A 13,497-nucleotide genomic window follows, 5' to 3' on the forward strand; every position below is an offset into this window, starting at 1 on the left:
GTGTCCCTGCTCCTTGTAAGGCAGGGGTGTCAACCTGTGGCCCTCCAGATGTTGCAAAACTTCAGAGGGAAGCCTTGATTTACCTTTGGGGACATTGTGCATCCTCTAGAGGACCTTTGGTGTCCAGGCGTGCTGGGAGTTGAAGTTTTGCAACATCTGGAGGGCCACAGTTTGACACCACTGTTGTATGGCTGCTCCGCTATCATAGCAACTATCTTTCTTCAGTTTTGCAGTAAATCTTTACAAAGTACTATTGCTTAGAAATGCAAAAATGTCCTGGGTTGTTAAGGTTAATACTCAAAAATAAAATCTGTGTTATTCTCTGCAGATTCTTGTAGCAGGAGATCAGAGGAGAATCTTATATCTTCAGATTATAAAGCAGATGATGATATCACACAAGATACATATGAAGAACATTCCATTATCCCAGATACACCCTCAGCCCTTCACAGCCAAGATCTGTCATCTCATCCTTATATACAGGTCCTGTCTTCTCAGTCATCACAGGATGTTCAGCAAAATAAAGGTCACAGAAGGGGTGTTGGACATCAGAAAGATTGTGCAAAGGAAAGGCCATATTCATGTTCAGAATGTGGAAAGTGTTTTACCAAGAAATCAAATCTTGTGAGACATAAGAGAAGCTACAAAGGAGAGAAGCCGTTTTCATGTCCACAATGTGAGAAATGTTTTACTGGGAAACAAGGTCTTGTTCGCCATCAAAGAACTCATACAGGAGAGAAGCCATTTCCATGTTCAGAATGTGGGAAATGTTTTACTCAGAAATCATACCTTGTTGTACATCAAAGAACTCACACAGGAGAGAAGCCATTTTCATGTTCAGAATGTGGGAAATGTTTTACTTATAAATTAGACCTTGTTGTACATCAAAGAAATCACACAGGAGAGAAGCCATTTTCATGTTCAGAATGTGGAAAATGTTTTGCTTTTAAATCATGTCTTGTTGTACATGAAAGAACTCACACAGGAGAGAAGCCATTTTCATGTTCAGAATGTGGGAAATGTTTTAATTATAAATCAGGTCTTGTTGTACATCAAAGAACTCACACAGGAGAGAAGCCTTTTTCATGTTCAGAGTGTGGGAAATGTTTTGCTCAGAAATCAGATCTTGTTAAACATCAAAGAACTCACACGGGAGAAGCCATTTCCATGTTCAGAATGTGTGAAATGTTTTACTCAGAAATCAGACCTTGTTTTACATCAAAGAACTCACACAGGAGAGAAGCCATTTTCATGTTCAGAATGTGGGAAATGTTTTGCTCAGAAATCAGACCTTGTTGTACATAGAAAAACTCACTCAGGAGAGAAGCCATTTTCTTGCGCAGAATGTGGGAAATGTTTTGCTCAGAAATCAATTCTTGTTAAACATCAAATAACTCACACAGGGGATAAGCCATTTTTATGTTCAGAATGTGGCAAATGTTTTACTCGCAAATCAGACCTTGTTGTACATCGAAAAACTCACACAGGAGAGAAGCCTTTTTCATGTTCTAACACAGGGGAAAACATGAAGCAGAGCAAAAAATTATGCAAATAACACATCTATATATTAACCATGTACATAGGATAGTTGACAATAATGCATACTTATATATATTTATACAATATATGCTTCATCTCCAAACTTGATATAATTTTTTAGGAAGTTCTCTATATTATACACTGCTCAAAAAAATTAAGGGAACACTAAGATAACACATCCTAGATCTGAATGAATGAACTAATCGTATGAAATACTTTCGTCTTTACATAGTTGAATGTGCTGACAACAAAATCACACAAAAATTATCAATGGAAATCAAATTTATCAACCCATGGAGGTCTGGATATGGAGTCACACTCAAAATCACAGTGGAAAACCCCACTACAGGCTGATCCAACTTTATGTAATGTCCTTAATACAAGTCCCATTGAGGCTCAGTAGTGTGTGTGGCCTCCACGTGCCCGTATGACCTCCCTACAATTCCTGGGCATGCTCCTAATGAGGTGGCGGATGGTCTCCTGAGAGATGTCCTCCCAGACCTGGACTAAAGCATCCGCCAACTCCTGGACAGTCTGTGGTGGATGGAGCGAGACGTCCCACAACTGCTCAATCGGATTCAGGGGAACGGGCGGCCAGTCCATAGCATCAATGCCTTCCTCTTGTAGATACTGCTGACACACTCCAGCCACATGAGGTCTAGCATTGTTTTGTATTAGGAGGAACCCAGGGCCAACCGCACCAACATATGGTCTCACAAGGGGTCTGAGGATCTCATCTCGGTACTTAATGGCAGTTAGGCTACCTCTGGCAAGCACATGGAGGGCTGTGCAGCCCCCCAAAGAAATGCCACCCCACACCATTACTGACCCACTGCCAAACCGGTCATGCTGGAGGATGTTGCAGGCAGCAGAACATTCTCCACGTCTGTCACATGTGCTCAGTGTGGACCTGCTTTCATCTGTGAAGAGCACAGGGCATCAGTGGTGAATTTGCCAATCTTGTTCTCTGGCAAATGCCAAACATCCTGCACGGTGTTGGGCTGTAAGCACAACCCCCACCTGTGGACGTCAGGCCTTCATACCACCCTTATGTATCTGTTTCTGACCGATTGAGTCTTGCATATTTGTGGCCTGCTGGAGGTCTTTTTGCAGGGCTCTGGCAGTGCTCCTCCTTGCACAAAGGCGGAGGTAGCGGCCATGCTTCTGGGTTGTTGCCCTCCTACGTCCTCCTCCACATCTCCTGATGTACTGGCCTGTCTCCTGGTAGCGCCTCCATGCTCTGGACACTACGCTGACAGACACAACAAACTTCTTGCTACAGTTCGCATTGATGTGCCATCCTGGATGAGCTGCAATACCTGAGCCACTAGTGTGGGTTGTAGTCGCCGTCTTATGCTACCACTATAGAGAAAGCACTTCCAGCATTCAAAAGTGACCAAAACATCAGCCAGGAAGCATAGGAACTGAGAAGTGGTCTGTGGTCACCACCTGCAGAACCACTCCTTTATTGGGGGTGCTAATTGCCTATAATTTCCACCTGTTGTCTGTTCCATTTGCACAACAGCACGTGAAATTGATTGTCAATCAGTGTTGCTTCCTGAGTGGACAGTGTGATTTCACAGAAGTGTCATTGACTTGGAGTTACATTGTGTTGTTTAAGTGTTCCCTTTATTTTTTTGACTTATAATAAATGTAATATTGTCCCTGACGTTGTATATAGGGAATGTAACGCGTCAGTGTTGTCCCCGCCCCCTTCTCATTATGATTATAGAGACTTTAATTCAAGGCATCAGACAGGATCCGCGCGTCTCCCTTGAAGATCGTCTCTTCTGAACATAAGACGCTGCAGATACTTTTATTTATCACAAACCCTAGACGAGCGTTTCCCGTCTTGACGTCTATTTTCGGTCTTAGATCATAAAATCCATTTTTCTATATGAGAAGTCGTCAATATCTCAGCGTCCCCCGGGTTCAGTAAACATCGGTGTAATTCTTTTCCTTTTCTTTGTCCTCCCCGGGGTATAAAATACCTAGAGATCTGATCACATCTAATACAAGATCTCTTTACTTCACACTTTGCGCCATTATTACACGGATTGAAGACCCAGTTACACGCTCGTAAATTCCCATATATGTCGTGGATTGGAAGGAAAAAGGTTCTTAAATCTTATATTTACCAATAATATTTTATATTTTTACAGTCCGTCCCTATCATAGTACGGAATTGTTATTTTTCTTCTATCCGATGGTTATTTAGTAATTTTGTTATGATTCAGAAGAGACCACGTGTCCCGTATAGACGCTCACCCTGAAGACATTAGACGGCGGTTTTGTATTTCCGGATTTACACACTTATTATAAAGCTTTTCCTTCGTCTGGATTATTAGAGCTCGTTCACTCTTCTTTTTTTCATCCTCCCCTTTATATTCGTCCTCATGTGGATATGGAATTCTCCTCAGTCCCTCCTTCTATAGGGCCCATTTTGTGGCCCCTGCAGTCCTCCTTGGCCTCTCTAGTTCTTTCCTCTTTTATATATAACTGTCGGTATTACGAGACTGCTCTACGACTGATTCTGATTTCCCTTCTCCCCTAACCCCACTTTCTTTACTCCCTATGGTTATTACTAAACACATTTTCCCTCTTCCCCTTTGTGGGAACGTTTACATTCTTTTACGTTACGAGATTTATATTCTTCTACTAAGACTTTGGCCATAGAGGAATCTCAGGCTTTCTGGGGTTTTATAAGTAAATTTATCTTTATTCTCCAATGTTTTAAGCGTTATACTAACATACGTCCCTGAAATTGGTTAGAGAGATTGTATTTATTTCCTAAATAATAATACTATCTAAGCTTTATTCTTATCTGATTTCTTCTGGTCCTAATAGTAACCAAAATGCATCTTATATGAGAAGAGGAGCTGAATATCCAACTCTCTGAAGAGTTTATCTCTCCTGCAGGTTTATCTCTAGCGCTCACGTGGCTTCTCCCCCTGTATTCGTATACAGGAGAGTTCATATAAGTTATATTGTCGGGGGTATGGGACTCCTCCTCTCCTTTTGTCACATGGTATTAGAGAATCTTCTCAATGTTGAAGGTGTGGGATTGAGTCAGGCCATTAGCCATCAGTCCTTAGATAAAGCTGGGGAGCCGACGAAACGTCATTGAACTGGATACATGGGAGTTTTAATTGCAGCGCTTACATTTAGCTTCTGATTACTAAATATATAGAGAGCTCCTGAACGGCCATACAGAATAAGCATTCCTTCTGAGCTTATCATATTTCCAGCACACTGATACGGAGCTAAACTGGAGCTGTAATTATAACAGTGGTGTGGTTCTGACACCTAGTGGTGAACATTTCATTTGGTTTTTGATTTCTTTTGATATTATAATAGTGACCAATAAAAGTTACATTTTATAGTGAGGGTTCTTAGTTTAGGGTACCCCTTTAGTGGTTTTCCCCTAAAGTTGTTGATATATTCCGAGTTATCCGGGCACCTTCTGGGGTTTTGTTGTATGTGGATTGAGTCGGGCACTCTTTTACATATTGCAAAAGAAAGACATAGAAAATCTATGAAAAAATCTGGGGTCAGCTCACCGCCTGACGATGTCTTCAGTATATGGAGGGATAGGACACTTGCATCACATGTGGAAGCTCGGCAAATGAAAGAAGCTGGTAAATTCCATTATCCCATTCTCTAAGGTGGTGTTTAAAAACAGGAAATGCTAAATTTGAGGGAGTGTGGGGCGCCTGGTGTTCCTCCCCCCTGACTCCCCAGAGTCAGTGCATGGTTTATCTGATCCACATATGGTGAATGTTCCTAGATATGTTCCTGTCTTATGTGATTGTGCTGAAATGAGGCGGTTCGTTCGGCAGCAGCATTCCCATTCCCTTTTTATTACTTGCTTTTTCTTTTAAATTCATTTCTAAATAGTGCTTAATCAGTGCAGGCGTAAGAGGGGGGTGGGGGATGGGACTACTTTTCTGTTTTCTGGCACCTCAGGGTGTGTGTTCTCTCTTATTCTTCCTTTTTTCAGCTCGATCCTGACTGTATGTGATGTCTCCCTCACCCTGACTGCTGCCCTTGTATGTTCCTGTATTTTTGCCGGTCTTACTAGCTTGTAATGCCGATGGTCTTTTATCTAATTACCATCCTAATTACCAAATTTTTCCCTGCTGTCATCTTTGCATTAGAATTTCGAGCCAACCTGAAAAGAGATCCACACACACCAAAATGTATTCATACCCTCCTCACAAGGGGAGCTGAATACAGTGGTCCCTCAAGTTACAATATTAATTGGTTCCAGGATGACCATTGTATGTTGGGACCATAACTCTATGGAAACCTGGTAATTGGTTCTGAAGCCACCAAAAATGTCATCCAAAAATAGGAAAAAGTGAGGATTAAAGAAAGATAAGTAGATACTAATATGGATAAAGCAAATCCTTCCATATAAAAGTAATAGAGATCTGCTGGAGCTGTAACTCTTTTTTTTTTAATAAAAAATGAAAAACAAATCTGATACAAAACATAAAACAAAAACAAGCTTAACCAGATATAACAAAAATAAAATTACAAAACAAACTCTGCCTAACCGGCCAGCCCAAATTTATTAAAATATACTTTTACTTTTCTCCATACAAAAATAACACAAACAAACACGCATTTCAAAAAATGAACATAAAAATAGCCCAACTTGGCTTATAAAAAATATATAAACATAAAATTCAGCACGACTTTGGCTATAAAAACAAAACAAAAGAAAAGGAACATAAAAGTAGCACAACTTGGCTATAAACACAAAAAATACCCTTACCCAGGGGAGAAAAAAATAAAAATGAATAAAAATAAAAATTGCTCAGCACAACGATCTGCCTCCCAGCCAGAGATCCACAGGTGAAAGAAGGTCAAGGAAAAAGCAGCGCGGAGATGCGGCCGGAAAGAGGGCCCAAAGAGCCCAGCCCCACGCACCGCCCCCGCACGGCCGCAAGGCCCGCGAAGCACGCCCAACACGGCAAGGAGCAGAGGACGGCCAGAGAGGATCCACGGGCAGCCCAGAAACCGGCAAGCGCCGGACCCAAAAAAAGCAAGCCAGAACCGAAGAAAAGGACAACACCGCCGAAAAGCGAGACCGCGAAGCCGGAGGCGAGGAGAGCAGAGACACCGGAGGGGAGCAGCCTCCCCAAGGAAGAAAAAAATAAAAAAAATACACAAACATGTGTACATGCATATACACAAGCATACTCACACACATATACACATATATATATATATATATATATATACATACACACATATATATATACATATACACATACATATACATACACAAATGACACTGCTTTTTTACTGGTCCGACTGCCACTATACACTATATAATATAAAACAATATAAATACAAAACACAATATATACAAAACACAATATATACAAAAATCACAGAAAATATACAAAAATATAATAAATACACTACAGAAAACGACAGAAAACACCTACACTAAAACTATCCCCTCACCCACACCACCCCTCCTGTACATGGGTCAGAGTCCATACCGTCCATACAGTTCTCAAAGTCCAGTCCTTAACTGACCCATGTCAGGACCCCAAAACACCACAAAACCACCACCCACAAATACACCCTCCCCACCTAACACTCCTCCCAACCAACTTATATACAAACATACATTCTGAACCACCACCCCCTTTAGGCCCAAGTTTGGTTGCCTGTAAGCCCTTCATACCATGTAAATTGAAAACAAAACAAAAAGCTAATGTGCACATGCATCAGCCCACCACCAGGGAGAAGGATGGCCGACCTGATACATAAATCATTTTATACTCTTTCCCTAACTCCCCCTACACTTCTCCCTAATTCTATCCCTACAATAAATCTGACCCTGCCCTCACCCTATCTCTACCCCTATAACAACCCCTAACCAAAAATAAAAGGTACTCTACCCAAAAGGTTTAGTACCTAGGGCACATGAAATGAGAAACCTCTCCACAGGAGAGAAGCCCTACTGGTACCAAGACTGCCATACTCCAAAGACCTGATCTTCCCGAGGTCACCAGTGATGTTCCTACATACCTCCACCTCGGAGAGGATTTTCTGTTGGGTCGACAGTAAGCACCGTGCGTTCCACGTGTAGTACCTAACCACTAAACTGACTAAGAATAAAGTGCCCCGATCTCGGCCACCCAGGTTCCTGAATGCCCCATAAGCCCACTCCGGATAGGCAAGGCCGGCAACTTGACTCCAGCCGATGGAAGCGCCCACCCTGTTATAGACCCCTATGTTAAAGGGACAATGAAGCAGGAAGTGGTCCATGCTTTCCAGCGTGTCCCCGCACTCTTCTCGGGGACATCCCCGGTCATCAGAGTTCCTGTACTTCAGGTTGTCCTTTACACATAGCTTCCCCTGAAAGCAGCGCCAGGCCAAGTCCCAAAACTTCTGGGGGATCCTTTTCATGTTTAAAAGATACAACCCCACCCTCAGACCCCGACCTGGGCAGTCCCTGAGCGCCAGAGGCTTCCGGAAGTGGGTCAACAGAACCCGTTTGTCAAGGAACTGCCTTGACTGGGTCCTGATCTCCCACACTCCCAGACCCCACCGACGTATCGCCTTCAGAGTCGGGGTAGCGTAAGCCGGAAGATATCCATGGGGCGTACGGAGGTCCTTCACTTGCCCTCCTGTCTCCCATTCCTGGAAGAAAGGCTGAAACCACTCCCTGCAGGAGAGTACCCACGGAGGAGCCCTCTCTGACCAGAGGTTTGCAATGTTGGCTTTCAAGAAGGTGTTCGTTAAGAACACCTCAGGGTTTACCATAGATAAACCCCCTAGTCTCCTCGTGCGGTACGTAACCTCCCTCTTGACTAGGTTCAACCTGTTCCCCCATAACAGTTGGAAAAACAGGCTGTAGACCCTAGTGTAGTAAGCCTCTGGTAAGATACATACACTGCCCAGATAGATAAACAAGGGGAGCAGGTACGATTTGATCAGGTGTACCCTTTCCCTGAGGGTCATAGACCAACCCTTCCACTGGTTCACCCTCTGAGTGGCATCCTGGAGCTTACCGTCCCAGTTTTTGGTGGGATAATCATCCTGGCCGAATGTGATGCCCAGAATTTTTGCTGAATCTTGGAGCCCTGGAAGGGTGTCCGGGAGATCAAACGTGGGATCTCCCCCTCCCAGTCAGAGACTTTCACACTTATCCCGGTTGATCTTGAACCCGGATGCCTCCGAGTAGCGGTCCACCTCTGACATCACCACATCGACCTCCTCCCGTGAGGAGACGAAAATAGTGACATCATCAGCGTACGCCACCACTCTCTGGGCGACATCCGGCTCCGCCAGAGTCATCCCGACTCCCGCCAACGGCCCACAATCTACCCTCCGGACGAAGGGATCGATTGCGAACACGTATAACAGCGGGCTCAAAGGACAACCCTGACAGACTCCGGACCCCACCTCAAAAGAGCGGCCAGACCAACCGTTCACCAGCGGGAAACTCTCTGCCCCTGCATATAAGGTGACAAGCCAATTCACTAAAGTACTCGGTAAGCCATATCTCAGGAGGACGGACCAGAGGTACTCGTGGTTCACCCGATCAAATGCTTTGGCCTGATCCAAGGACAGCATGTACCCCTTCCAGAGACCCGCACTACTCCGCTCCACTGCCTCCCTGACACTGAGGACAGCACTTAAGGTGCTTCGGCCTGGAACAGAGCAGTGCTGGGCCCCCGAAAGGAGCCGGGGTGCAAACTTCACCAACCGATTAAACAGTATCGTATCTTGGCCAGAAGCTTCCTGTCCGTATTGAGAAGAGCTATGGGCCTCCAATTCTCAATCCGGCTAGGATCTTTACCCTTTGACAGAAGAATCAGGGCTGACCTCCTCATTGACTTTGGTAGAGTGCCCGAGGAGAGACACTCATTGAATGCCTCAGTCAAGAGGGGAGCTAAAGACTCCTTAAAGGTCCTGTACCACTCGGATGTTAAGCCATCCGGACCTGGCGACTTCTTGGGGGCGAGCCCCTCGATCGCCGGTCTCACTTCCTCTTCCCTGATTTCTTCTGCCAAAACATCAAGAGAGGGGTCTACCCCTGGCTCAGGAATAGTTTCAGCCATGAAAGCCGACATCCCGTCTCGATCTAGATCCTTCCTTCCCAAGAGGTGCGAGTAGAAGGATCTGACGACCTCCAGGATCCCTGATCTGGACCGATTCAGAGATCCCGTACTATCGATCAGTCTTGAGACCACTTTACTACTCACTGACATCTTACAGTTCTTGTAAGGATCGGGCGAGCGGTACCTCCCGTAATCCCTCTCAAAAACCAAAGATGCGTGCCTATCGTACTGACACCCCATCAGCAAGGATTTCACTCTGGAGATATCCTCCCGGCTACCTCCAGTCGAGACAAGGAGCTCGAGTTTCCTCCTCAGACCCTGATACAGGCGGTACCGATTCAGGGACCTGAGGCTCGAGAGCTGGCGGAAGAACCCCGCAACCCGCTTCTTGAATATCTCCCACCACTCTGACTTACTACTACAAAAGTCCAGTAAAGGTACCTGACTCTGAAGAAAATCCTCAAAGGACTGTCTTATCTCCGCTTCCTCCAGGAGGGACGAATTCAGCTTCCAATAACCTTTACCCATCCGGGGGGTCTCTGAAACATTCAAGGAAAACAAAATCATACAGTGATCGGAGAATTCCACCTCAACCACGGACACTGCGGAAGAGACGGCTTCCTCCTTTAAATAAAACCTGTCTATCCTAGACCTGCAGCTACCTCGATGATAGGTGAAACCCACGTGGCCTGAGGGGCTCCGGATGTGGGCGTCCTCTAGGCGAGCTTCCCTAACTATATTATTGAGGGCCACGCTATCGTAAGCCAGCGGACCATTGGAACCTCTCCTATCTTGGGACCTCGTGACATTATTGAAGTCCCCTCCAAAAATCACTTGCCGGCTAGTAAAAAGGAAGGGCTTAATCCTCATAAAGAGATCTTTTCGTCCCCACTTGGTTTGTGGGGCGTAGATGTTAATGAGCCGGAGCTCTTGCCCCTTCATGAGGACATCTAAGATCAGGCACCTCCCCATTTCTAACTCAATAACCCGTCGGCATTCAACCGGAGCGGTAAAAAGGACCGCCACCCCACTATACGGCTCAGCTGCAAGAGACCAGTGGGAGGGCCCGCGCCTCCACTCTCTTCTGGCTTTAACCAGAGAGGCTAGATCTGACAACCTGGTCTCCTGTAAAAGGAAAAGGTCGGCTTCAACACGGCCGAGAAAATCAAAGGCTGCGAATCTAGCCGTATCCGACTTTATGCTGGCACAGTTAATGGATGCCAGCGTCAATGGGGTGAGTGCCGCCATCATGGGTGATTGAGTTAGACGGCCTCACCTTTATTTTTTCTTCCCCTTCTTCTTCGTCCCCTCATCCCCAGAAGAAGAAAGGGCAGGACCGCTTTTAACCCTTTTTTTGGACTCACTCTGGTCCATATGGTCCCCGTCTCCGTCCGACCCCGGTCTAGCCCTGCCCTCCGAGGAAGGTGCCTCAACAGGACAGGGCCCAGTTCCCCCCAGTGGCTCTCTCTCCCTAGGCACCCCGCCCTCACCTTCCCCCTCCAAGGAGGGGGAGGAGATGTTATCAAGGACGAGGTACCGGTTTCACAGGTCAACCAGAGGGGGGGCAGTCAGGCTTCCGCTTTGGACCCGGCCCGCAGTACGAGGGAGAGAGGGCTTGGACCTCTTCTTTCTCCCTTTCCTTTTGCCCTTGTCTTTCTTTTTGGCCTTCTCTACACTCTCCTCATCCACACTTTCATAGTGGGAGGAATCGGAAGAGTCGGCCATATTGCCTTCCTCTTCGCCCAGTCTCCTGACCTCCTCATCCAGCACGTCCTCCTCCAGGGCTTCAGTAATTTCAGGGCCAGCTTCAGGAGCAGGGGCCGGAGCTACCCCCGTCACTTGGGCACTCTCCTGCTCCCTACTCCTCCTCCGATTTTCCTCCCGCCTTAGTTTGGCGGGGCCCTTCCTCCTCACTAGCCCTGGTGCGCCCCCATCCCTGCTCGTACCCTCTCCAGCCGAAGCAACTTCACAGCTCTCCCCAGCCGGAGCGGCCGCCGCACGGGCGAAGGCGCTAGGACAACGGCTGAAAGGGTGCCCGAGGACACCACACAGATGGCAGCGGATCTGCCTACAGGATGCGGCCAGATGACCCACCCCACCACACAAAGCACAGACCTGTACAGTACAGGCTGCGCTAAAATGGGTGGGGCTACCGCACCTGTGACAGACCTTAGGCTGCCCCTGGTAGAAGACCTGGATCCTGTCACGTCCAAGGAAGGCGGCTGACGGAATGTGGGCAACCGTACTCCCTGAACGCCTGAGTTTGACGGAAAACGTCCAGGCCCCGGACCAGATCCCGTGCTCATCAATGTTTTTCTTGGGCATGTCCGTCACATCCCCATACCGACCGAGCCAGGTCATGATGTCGTAACAAGAAAGTGACTCGTTACAGGTCAAAACGGTCACCTTCTTGACCGAGTTCTGACGGGAAATTGCCTTTACGGCAAAATCCCGCCAGCCGGGCTCGTTCTTCGCCACCTCGTAGTTTGACCAGAAGAGTTCGAGACCCTCTGGCCGAACGAAACTGACGTCAAACTCGGACGTACCGTAGGGGTGGATCAGGGCAAAGATGTCACTCGCCCTGAATTCCATCTGGAGGAGGAGCTCAACCACTTTAGCGCGAGGTGGGCACGCATCCTCACCCCTCCAAATCAGACGGACCACATTCCTGCGGTTATTGTCCTGCCCGGTTGTCGTGAGGGACCAGACCACCTCCCCATTCCGCTCTCGGAAAGCCCCCAAACCGTGCCTCTCTATCCAGAAAGACAGGTCGACCTCACCCCTTCCCTCTACCTGGATCGACCTGTCTCCCCTACACAGAGCCTCCAGGAGGCGCTGTTGCAAGTAACCCCCGGAGACGGACGGAGACGGGGACCCCCCCTGGACCCCCGGCAGCGACATTAGCGTAGCTCCTAGGAGCAGTCACTGCCGGGGGGGCAGCCGGGCCAGACCCAGAACCACCATTCACACCACCACTCACACCACCACTCACATCATCCTTTTTTCCATCCATACCACTACTCCCACCAACATTTACTCCACTGACACTCCTCTCATCCACAACACTACTACACTCAGCATTCTCACTCATACCCTGCCTAACTGATTCTGGGCTGGCTGGGAATAGTAGTACCGCTGGCTTAACTACAGTCTTTTTTTCTGGCTTGACTGCTGCTGACGATGGCTCCTCCTTCTGAATGGACACCGATCCCGGCACCGGGACACTCCCCCCCCTCACAGGGGAGTGCCCCGCAGTGCCCACAGAACAAACTGTACTCGGGGGACCGCCCCCCGAGCACATGGACCCAACGCTCTCTGGCGCCCAGACACTCCCCCCCCCCCCCTCACAGGGGAGTGCCCCGCGGCGCCAGTAGTGCCCACAGTACTCGGGGAACCGCCCCCCGAGCACACGGCAGCGTAACTCTCCTCTGGCACTTGGACACACCCCCTGCCACCCTGGGGCGGTCCTGCAGTGCCAGAGCTGCCCGGCATGAGCCCATCCTGCCCTTCCCTACCGACAGGATGGGTGGGCTTCACAACTATTGCGCCCTTAGCCTTTCCTGACGCCTTACTGTACTCCCCGTGCTGGCCCCGCTCCACCACAGGAACGGGGTCTGGCAGTTTGGGGGAGCCCGCAGCCTGAACCAGCTTTGCAGCTGGCCCAGACTGCTGGAAGGGGACAAATACATATTGCACCGTCTCCTTTGTCTTCCTTTTCTTGGACCTCTGCTGGACCACCACATCTTCACACTCCTCGTCCCCAAAGGTGAAATTCTGGAGGTGGGCTGGGGACTCCTGCATCACAATTGCCCTCAGCAGACCCCCAGCCTCACCCTCCACGTCATCCTCCTCACTTTCACTTGGTGGT

At 47.8% G+C, this 13,497-nt stretch overlaps 2 protein-coding genes across 2 annotated transcripts in view; one reads left to right on the top strand and one right to left on the bottom strand.

Moving 5' to 3' along the window:
- Positions 1-3,964, top strand: part of LOC130298249 (uncharacterized) — a 68,409-nt gene extending 64,445 nt beyond the window's left edge. Inside the window, 2 exon segments of the mRNA XM_056551170.1 lie at positions 329-1,154; positions 1,156-3,964. Of these exon segments, the coding sequence (XP_056407145.1) occupies positions 329-1,154; positions 1,156-1,555 (1,226 nt within the window). The 3' untranslated portion in view covers positions 1,556-3,964.
- LOC130298230 (oocyte zinc finger protein XlCOF6-like) overlaps positions 1-13,497 on the bottom strand; it is a 176,234-nt gene that overhangs the window by 21,735 nt on the left and 141,002 nt on the right. The gene's annotated exons all lie outside the window — the stretch shown is intronic.

The sequence above is a fragment of the Hyla sarda genome, assembly GCF_029499605.1.
Source record: "Hyla sarda isolate aHylSar1 chromosome 1 unlocalized genomic scaffold, aHylSar1.hap1 SUPER_1_unloc_6, whole genome shotgun sequence".
Lineage (NCBI taxonomy): Eukaryota > Metazoa > Chordata > Amphibia > Anura > Hylidae > Hyla > Hyla sarda.